The 9,544-nt window shown below is 53.9% G+C and overlaps 3 protein-coding genes across 3 annotated transcripts in view; all 3 read right to left on the minus strand.

The window, feature by feature from the left end:
• Positions 1 to 674: 674 nt before the first annotated feature.
• On the minus strand, positions 675 to 1,962 carry GUITHDRAFT_115206 (hypothetical protein; the record flags this gene model as incomplete). The annotated part of the gene is made up of 5 exons (XM_005825581.1): positions 675 to 1,370; positions 1,422 to 1,550; positions 1,622 to 1,722; positions 1,769 to 1,871; positions 1,918 to 1,962. 5 exons carry the CDS (start codon positions 1,960 to 1,962, stop codon positions 675 to 677), a joined length of 1,074 nt encoding a protein of 357 aa, XP_005825638.1.
• Positions 1,963 to 5,046: 3,084 nt separating this feature from the next.
• Positions 5,047 to 7,106, minus strand: GUITHDRAFT_115207 (hypothetical protein; the record flags this gene model as incomplete). The annotated part of the gene is made up of 10 exons (XM_005825582.1): positions 5,047 to 5,117; positions 5,172 to 5,361; positions 5,416 to 5,541; positions 5,588 to 5,996; positions 6,046 to 6,199; positions 6,261 to 6,435; positions 6,484 to 6,628; positions 6,675 to 6,762; positions 6,814 to 6,912; positions 7,037 to 7,106. 10 exons carry the CDS (start codon positions 7,104 to 7,106, stop codon positions 5,047 to 5,049), a joined length of 1,527 nt encoding a protein of 508 aa, XP_005825639.1.
• Positions 7,107 to 8,073: 967 nt separating this feature from the next.
• Positions 8,074 to 9,544, minus strand: part of GUITHDRAFT_165148 (hypothetical protein) — a gene marked incomplete at its 5' end in the record, with an annotated part of 2,606 nt that continues 1,135 nt past the window's right edge. Inside the window, 5 exons of the mRNA XM_005825583.1 lie at positions 8,074 to 8,610; positions 8,839 to 8,922; positions 8,971 to 9,046; positions 9,187 to 9,244; positions 9,388 to 9,448. Of these exons, the coding sequence (XP_005825640.1) occupies positions 8,536 to 8,610; positions 8,839 to 8,922; positions 8,971 to 9,046; positions 9,187 to 9,244; positions 9,388 to 9,448 (354 nt within the window). The 3' untranslated portion in view covers positions 8,074 to 8,535. The remainder of the gene's footprint in view (positions 8,611 to 8,838; positions 8,923 to 8,970; positions 9,047 to 9,186; positions 9,245 to 9,387; positions 9,449 to 9,544) is intronic.

Here is a 9,544-nt window from a genome sequence, read left to right on the forward strand (position 1 = left end):
CACGCACTTCAAGGCGGGAAGTGCAAACTAGCCGACACGACAGCATGCCCGAGCTCACTGCCATGCCTGTTCGTCCTCTCTCAGCCCGAGACTTGAGACGAGCTGCGGGTACCTAGACCTCTTTCCTCCCTCATCTCCCCCTCCTCCATCATCTCGTTTCTCCTTGTTGTTGTTCCAGGCATCCGATCCCTCCCCTCCTCCATCTCTCCCTCGATCGCTCTAGCATGAATTTCGTCTGACATGTTTGTACTCGTGTAGAGACAGGACCCAAGTCAAGTCGGCGCAACTCTGATCGAGCTTTCTTCGATCCCTCACAAGACTTCCGGTGACGTTTTTCCCATTCCTCTTCCTCCTCTTCCTCCTCCTCGTTCTCCTTTCCTCCTCCTCCCCCTCCACCCCCTCCTCCCCCTCAAGCTTCTTTCAGGCCACAGCCTTACCGCCATCAGTTGGAGCGGATGAAGAAAGCGTCTGCTGCCCTCCAGCACTCGCCGACCCCCAGAGAGGCGACGACGTTCCTCTTCTGACCGCCATGGCGCAGCAGCTGTAAACGTGTACAAAGATGGGAGAGGTGTAATCGACTGTAAACATGTTCATGTGTGAGATAATGAATATCAGCAACTCAATTCATTACGATCATCTTGACTAGTTTTACATTAACCGAAGCAGGGCTCCTCTCAGTAGATCCATCCTGCCTGCATGTAGACCGGAGGAGCGTCCATGGCCTGGCAGCGGACCCTCTGTGAGGGTCGTTGTTTGATATCCATGAGAGGGTAGGGAGAGACGGCGATGGCAGCAGCGGCTCTCTTGACGCTGCCTTTCATCTGATAAGGAACGAGAATGCTCAGCTGGGGCTGATGCCTCGCCGGCAGCTCTTGACGGTATCGCTTGCTGGCGTTCACCTCGCTTGATCGCCTATCTGACTGAACGATGGGCCTTGAAGTAGAACCTCGAGAGCTCTGAGAGCCTTGCGAGGTCAGCGAGCCTGGACGAGTTTGAGGTCGAGGAGTATCAAGATGGTCGACGTAGCTGACGTGACTGACTGGATGTGTGCGGGTCTTGTGGGTGCCTGAGGTGGTCAGGCCGAGGTTGGTGCCGTACTTGCGCAACAGGTCCTCCTCAAGCTTGTGCAGCGAGTGATGGTAGAGCTTGGCGATCTCAGGGGCCTCAGACACCTTGGCGGGGTTGTGCTTGAGGTAGAACTGCTTGAGGTAGAACTCCACCTCCTTGCTGTGCAGCCTCGCAGGCGGAGCCGGGTTGTGCTTCGGGACGTGGCTTGTGAGGGGGGGACTGAACCTCCCGGCAGGTTGAGGATACCAAGAGTCCAGCGTGCTGCTGTTGCTTGCCACGACTATGTGCTCAGTTGAAGCATTCTGACAAGATCGAGAGCGTTAGCGATTCCGTGGCAACGTAAGGAGTGATACCTGATGATCAGTGCTCGATGCCACAACCATCTTGTTCCTCTCCATGAAGACAACCTTGCACGGACTAGATTGCGTGAGAACGATGGCATCTTGAACGTCCTTCTCCTCGTCATCTGAAATCTTGGGGCTCTGAACGCAGCAGTCAACAGCAGCCAACACGATCAAGCAGATCGATCGCTCGTCGTCTAATGTCTCCTCACCTCAGTGACATGGTGCGAAAGCTTCGCCTTCTTCGACTCTTGCATGCTCCCGTCCTCCACGACCGTGGTGGAGTCCGAGGACAGCGAGCTGACGGCATCATCTGCTGCAAGTCAGGTCTCGTCGCATCACGGCATGCAGGGGCTGACCGATATCGAGCAAGATCGCTGCATTGACATCATGCTCTTTGTCATCCACGCTCGTTAGAGTGGACCTCCAGTCCTGCCAGCCCACCGTTGGTTGGCTGCACATCTACATGGCAGTCAGAGCTGTGAAGCAACACAGCCGTCTAGCCGACCTGTACTTCAGCTGTGTTGACTCGATTCGATGCCATGGACAACATCTGCACTAAACCATGAGCTCATTCTGAAGTTTCTTCGAACTTGGTATTGATGAATTCGCTTTGTTTGAATCAGGTGTCTTTCACAGAACTTGTAGCTTCTTTCAAGAATGTCGTTTACAGAGCTATCAGTCGAGAATCGTTGAAATCCATTGTTCATGATTTCGATTTCTCATCTGGCCTCTCAACATATGACTTCACCTTCTCACATACTGAAATCTCTCCGCAGCAAATGAACTGATCTTCTCACCATGACTCGCAACATTATCCAACACTCCGCTCATAATTTCACTGCATCTCCACGTCCTTGGTTCCTGTGCACGTCCTGCTGCTGCACTACAACCTCACACTCTCAGAGGCGTTCTAATTATCCTCATATCCATCGTCATTTTATCTTCACATGTTTCTAGTTATGATCGATAGCGACTGAAGCATTGGACCCTATCTCATGCCCTCTCCACCTCTCTTTGTTTCTCTTCGCTCCTCTTGTCTCATCTCCTCGCTCCTCTTGTCTCATCCTCGATCTCTTTCACTCTCTTCATTTCGTTCGTCTTTTCCTCTCTCGCTCGCATTCTCTTCGCTGTCGTAATGCCCGATGTTTGCATTCCCTAAGGCTAGTCCTATTGCCACCCCTTTCGTGACCCACCCCCACCCCTCTCCCCTGGTACATCCCATCCCGATTCGACTTTATGAACGCTACCCCCACCCCTTCTTGGATGGATCCAACCACCCCTTGCATCCCCTTCGGCGACCACCCCGTCAGGATTCGAGCCTCTTTGAAAATTGTCATGAAATTTACGGTTCTCCAGGGGGTGGGTTATGGTACCCACCCTCCCACAACCACTTACGACTGAGTAGATCGGACCACCCCCGTCACGCCAACTCGGTACCCCACCCCTTGACCCCCCGGTGCTACCGTGATCAGACCTCCTTGGGGTGCGGCAAAGCCTGACAACGGCGTTGGGATTCTCACTAGGGGTACTTTAGCAGCTTAAAGAAGGGGTGATATGGTTACAAATATCCATCAGCCTGCGCGGGAGGGGTAGTCCGATGGTACGTGACCAATGATTTCGTCCGCCCCACACCCACCCTACCCTTGAGTCGGCAGTGATTTCTATCTTCCAGTACCCCACCCTACATTAAAACTTTTGACTCCTTTAGAGTTTTCGCCCCTACCCCCTTTCAGAGATCCGCCACGTAAACCGGAACTGTACCAGTCACGTGGGCCTACAAATACTGGTAGAAACTGTGTAGCAATTCTGGGAGGGGAGGGGGAGGGGTTGTAGGATGAGTCTCGGAAAGGACCGCAGCTCATAAATGAGGGGGTAGGGGTGGGGTGAGGCTCTGGGGCCTTGGCGATGTGAGTTGAAGATCACGAGGTTCTGGCGACCAGCGGCCACCAGAGGTGATGGCCCAGCCAGAGCTGTCTAGGTCGAGGGTAGTGCTCTCTTACTTAGTGATTCAATCGATAAATAATCTGAGTCTGATAGGAGCTCAGGGTGCAGAACTTTACTGTCACTTTCACGCTGTTGTAAACTGGAGGATATCCATGATGACATACGAGTTGGAATCTGGCAGCCTACCTACCCCCTGACCGCACTCTGACTCCCACCCCTTCAAACACCACCCCCTCGATCAAATTCAGCGTCATGGTCACTATCGCCACCCCCGCATGGCACCGTTGTACGGTACTCTCACCCCGGCCGGTCACCCGAGTCGGGGTGGGGGGTACCATTTCCATACACCGGTAGTTCTTACTCATGACTACCCTACCGTTGGGCCCAACTTCCGATGTTCCGACTTCCGACTCACCGTACTGACAGGACTTGGGCCCCATGACCGATGACCCGTCGGAGGGGGGCCCGGGGGTCCGAGCAAGCCTACTACTCACTTTGAGTAAAGACTCACCCGCTCAGCTCAGCCTGTCCCGCTGGTCCGATCCCCGGCGGGGGGTGGGAAAGGTACCGTACCGTACCGTACGGACATGATCGGACCGTACAGGGTACTGAACTCGGAATGGCCCTACCGTGTGATCATGGTACCGGACCCGGGAGGCGTCAGTGACAGTCAGAGGTATCTGATTGGAGGCCGCGGCCTTTTTGAGAGTTGATTTGGGACCTTTTTTTTTTCTTTACTTCCGATCACTGTCACTCTGTTACTCTTTACTCAAAGTTGAGTTAAAATTCAGTACGAGGACATTTGCCAGTCGTCACTCACCGGTGGCACCGGCGCTGCACTCCGACACAGGCTGCCGCCGAGTCCGTCAGGCACCGTCGGTACCTGCCGGTACTGGCGGCAGACTGTCACTCAGCCGTCGGCCGAGAGGCCGAGTCACGTTGAGAGTCTCGGAGCGCCGCGGTCACCGGGTGCAGGCCGACCTTTCCGACCTTTTCAGTCCCGGCCGGGCCGTCCAACGGTTCAACGGTTCAAGTCCCGAGTGGCCCCGGGCCGGGCCGCGCCCGCGGCCGCCGCTGGCCCCCCCAGAGCCGAGTCACGACGGTCACCGGCACCTGACTCAGTGAGCCGCGCACTGCGGCACTGGCCGTGACGGTGACTGTGACCGTACGGTGACTGCCAGTTGGCATGCCATGATGACATTCGCCGGGACTGAGCCTGAGGGACCGGTGACCCCGCCCCGGCGGCGCCGGCGGCTCGGCGGCACTCAGCGCGCGGCCGGGCCGGCGGCCGCGGGCGGCGCCGTCACAGTCACGGTGGCACCGGATCGGACGGTACGGTCACGGTCGTACCCCGGGCGGCCGCTCGTACCCGGTAGTTCGGTGAGTTCCCGAAGTCACGGAATCCGGCCCGGCCGCCGCCCGGCGATGGCATGGGCCTGACTCTCACGGTCAGTGCCACCATGTACGGTGAGTAGCTCCCGGCTCGGAGTCCGAGTCCGACGCGGCCGGCGGAAGCCAAGTTCGCCGCGGGCCAATCATCATAATAATGTACAAAAGTTCACTGATGCGGTTCAGTTATGTAGTAGTACAGTTAAGAATTCTACAACAAATTGGCAAGAGCGATGCCATGTACATTACTGAGCTTATTGCAGTTGCCTCAAATAGTGTCTTGGCTCGATCTCCTGTCCTCTTACTTCACGTCAACAGCAGGTTGCATCATGGAATCATGCATTCCGTTCATGCCATTCACGTTGGAAAAGCCTGGGATACACAATCAATCAATCACGTTCAGTTTGTCAGACTCGCAGTCATCACCTTGCATGCCATACGCTCCCATCAGATCCATGCCGTACATGGATGCATTTGCTGGCATATAACTGAAGGCACCAGACCCATTCTGATAAGCACCGGCAGCAGAAGCCATCTTCATCATATCGCGATAATTGTTCATGTCTGGGTGCATCATATGGGGCGCGTTGGGCATATTTCCAGTGAATGTTTGCTTCTGTGCAGACAGGATTATTTTTGACCCTCAACAGAAAACAGTTTCAGGACTGACCTTATTGAGGTTGGAATATCCCTTCTGACCACTGAAGGCATTTTGTTGCGGATATGGTTGTCCTCCATACATCTGACCGTGCACCGCACCATAATTGGTGAATTGGACGGGAAACATGGGAGTCATCTACCAACTAACATCATTTACAATATAGGGCTATTGATAGACAGACCTGTGTTGGAGCCATGTTCCAGTTCATCATGTTCGCTTGCCAATTCATCATGGTAGCCTGTTGCATCATTTGCTGCTGTACACTTGCAGCCCCCGCGTTCTGTTTCATCGACATCTGGCTCTGACCATCCCTGTTGACCCCATATGAATCCATGCGAGACTGCCCATTGACCTGAGGCAGCCTGCTCTGGTTTGAAAACATTCCACTCGCTCCCATGCCATACATCGGTACCCCGCTGTCGGCAGGAATATTTGCAGAACTTTGAACACCCATCGCCGACGACATCATTCCCATGGGATACATCTTTTGAAACTGGTCGTGCGCAATATTCTGATTGAGGTCTTGATGCGCAGGATTGATCTGTGCAGGATTTGTATCGTTCTTGCCAAGAGTGTGTTCCTCCGCAAAACTGCATAATTCCTACTTACAAACGCTTCCTTGATATACACAAGTCTTACCTCGAAGACGTGTTAGGCAAAATGTTGGCATTTTGGTTCTCTTCTTTGCGGTTGACTTCGACTTCAAGCAGATTCTCGCTTTGGGTGTTCTGCGATGATTTCGCCGACTGTTGAGGTTCAAGAGCTCGTTGATCTGAGTTGGCGCTTGCCGGGTCTGTAAAAGAGTGTCAGTAAAATGACAAATGAATTCAACATCAAATGAGTAGAAAATCTACCCAAAGTATCCATGGATGCCGCATTTGCAGAACCATCTGCATCGTTCTTGCCGTTTTCGCTCTTTTGACTCGTTGATGCTGGAGAAATCGGCTTTGGTGCAAACAAAGATTTGCTCTCAGCAGCATTACTCCAAGCTGGAGTAGTGCGTGAAGGCAATGGTGGGCTGGCATTGTTCTGCTTCAAGTATTAAAAATAAACTTTAACCAGGAATTCATGTCCAACCGTTTCTGCCGAGCGAACGGGAGACGGCGTGGAAGCCATGCCTCCTTGGCTGGAGGCTTCAAGTTCTTGAGAGCGCACTTGCTCTGGGCCAGGAGATTTCTTTGAGCGGTAACCACTATCAGGTGACTGGGCAAATGTGCTCGATCTGGAGAAAAAGTCAGATATTGCGCTACTTCATGGTCACAGCCAACCGGTCAGAATGTGCATTCCTGTCCTGCCCGGAAGGAGACTTCGACTTGTCCTTAGCAAAGTTTCTCTTCTTGTCACCATGCTTGTCATCTGCATGTACCTCTTTCAGACACTGATCGCGATCGACGAGTCTATGGTTACCCTTGTTCCTTTGCCCTCGGCCCTTTGGTGATTTCTCATCCTTGCTCGGAGACTTGTCAGACTTCTTCTTGCTGCGAGTGGTAGTGGTCCAAGTGCATCCTATCAAGTGATGAGTCAGTGATGTATCACGAATGACAGAGAGGGGAACAATCTCTAATGATAATCTCTCATGATCTTCATCTGACATCTACACTAGGGCAAGACGATCGGGTGTGTAACTTACTGGTCAACTCCTCCTCCAACTCGGAGAAAGCCTTGTCATGATCCATGTTGTTGTTCTCAAGGGCATCCATGACACGCTGTTCAGGAATAACATCGGTACCTTCGCTTGCAGGTCAGAACCCTTTCATCTTGCCAGGGCGAACAAACCTCCGAATCTCGCATTAAGAACTTCAAGGAGGACTTTGCAGCTGCTGGCAGCGGCGTCATCAACTTTGGACGCGGGAGGCATGGAGGACGAGATCAGATGGATACGCTTCTGTCGGGTCGATCACGAGTGGGGTGGCGAGGGGGAGGAGAGGGGCGGCAGGGAGACTTGCTGGCTCGCGAACGGAGGGGGCGGTGGTGGAAGAGGGGATCGGGCTGTGGAAGGCGGGAAAACAGCCCCCTCGGGGGGTAGGGTAGTACAAGTTGCACTGTCATAGTGGGTGGTTGGATATTGGTACGGGTACTTTAACAATGAAAATTTAGGGTACTTGCCTCAATGGCTCACGGGAGTGGGTAGGGTAGATGGTGAGAGGCTTTTTTGGGGCGGAGGGGAGGGTCCGTTTTCCCGCCCTTTTTCCCATTTTTGTGGGTCGCATTTTAAAAGTAGGCGACTGAAATTTAAAGGTTTCCTTGGTCTGGTAGTTTCTGGGGAAAGTGGTGATATTAATAAAACTAAATTATTTTTAATGGCCACAATCCCTCTAAGAACTGGAATAAACTATTGTAAAATTTCTCACTCTTCCATTATAAAAATGCCCCTTTTGTACCAGAAATTGTACTGGCGCCAAAACGGTTAAAACCATTCCAGCACGCGAGCATTTCAGGCCCAGCGGTAGCGAGGAAGAGGAGGCAAGGACAGAGGAGACAAGGATAGGTGCGGGCGGGCGGGGGTGAGGATGGGAGAGGTTGTCGGATCAGGGAGGGAGTGAGAGGAAGAGAGTGTAGTTGCGTGTAGCAGTAGACGAGGAGAGAGTGCTGTGAAGGAGAAGAAGTTGACAAGAATGCTGGGGCAAGCACAACCTGTCCCTTGCTGACTCCGTTGGCTCAGGAATCAACAAAGGAAGCGAGCAGCTAGGTTCAGGATACATCGAATCATCGAGCTGTGCAGGTACGAGCTCGACGGCGACCCTCTCCCACCATTGCATGTGCCCTATGATTACTCCTTCAAACATAGAAAATCAAAATCAAGTCTGAGAACCCTTGAGGATAACGTTGTAATGAGGGGCTGTGCCTGTGTTGTCTGCACGTTCTAGCAGCGACTTGATTTCCTCCTGACGGACCATGCAGGTCACTGCAGAGCCGGTTGCCCGCCCACCTCCCCGTTCCACCTTGGAAGTCTTTTTAGTCTTTAATGATCTACACTGCAAGCGTCTTGAATGAAACTGTGAGGAGCTTGACAGGCAAAGTTGAGAGGTGTGTGTGCGGGACGGTATCAGCTGCATCTCTTGCAGAGCTTCTCCTCTTTCATGCAACTTTCCTGAGAGCTCCATGGCACCGACTTGGTTCTGGAGAGTCTCATGGTACTGCCCCGTAGTATCCAGCGAGGCGCTCGGGGCCGTAGGAGGAGTTGGAAGGATTTTTGCCCTTGGACTGCAGGAGGGTCAGGGGTGCAGGATAAAGGAGGGGAGTGGGAAGGAATGGAAAGGAGCAGGAGTTCGAGGAGGGTGTGGAGGCAGTGGGAGAGGGAGAGGGAGGGGGAGAGGGAGAGGGAGAGGGAGAGGGAGAGGGAGAGGGAGAGGGGGAGGGGGAGGGAGGAGGGGAGGAGGAGGAAGGAGAGAGTGGGGGTGCAGGGGAGGGGAAGCGAGCATTTTGCATCACCTTAGACCGCGCGAGTTTCTCTTCCCTCTCGTGCCGACGTTGGTAGTAGAGGTTGGCAAAGATGCCGATGACGCTGCAAAGGACCTGAAGGCAGGGCTGAGCGGAAGGAGAGCGCGAGAGAGCATCGCTCACAGCGAAAGTGAGGATCATGATGGCGCCCTCTACCAGCATCCCGCTGCCTCCTGATGATCCTCCTCCGAAGGTGCACCTGTTTCACGTCTTGAGCTCTCCTGGTGCTGCTGCTGCTCCTCCCCCCTCCCCCTCCACAGCTCTTTCTTCCTACTCTCTGTTTCCCGCCTCCCTCCCTTCTTCTTCTCCCTCATCCCTGAGCGCCCTCGATCAACTTACTTGCCGTACGACGGTGCGTTGGGGATGCAGCGCGTGAAGATGCCGAAGACACTGGAGCCTGTGGCATGGTGAGACGATTGAGAGAAGCGAAGAGAGGGTGGGAGAGGGAGAGGGGAGGGAAGGAAACAGAGATTGGGGAAATGAGAGAGATGGGGAGAAAATCGTTGAGGTTGTGCAGGAGAGCGCCCTGGAGGAGGAGACCTGTGTCAAAGATCACGGTGAACTGCTGGCGCGGAGTCCCGACGGACACGTTGATGAAGTACTAAAACACAATGTGAGAAAAGAGGGAGAGGGAGAGGGGGAGGGAGAGGGGGAGGGGAGGGAGGAGGAAGAGGGGGAGGGGGAGGAAGGAGGGGGA

Source organism: Guillardia theta (genome assembly GCF_000315625.1).
Source record: "Guillardia theta CCMP2712 unplaced genomic scaffold GUITHscaffold_82, whole genome shotgun sequence".
Classification (NCBI taxonomy): Eukaryota; class Cryptophyceae; order Pyrenomonadales; family Geminigeraceae; genus Guillardia; species Guillardia theta.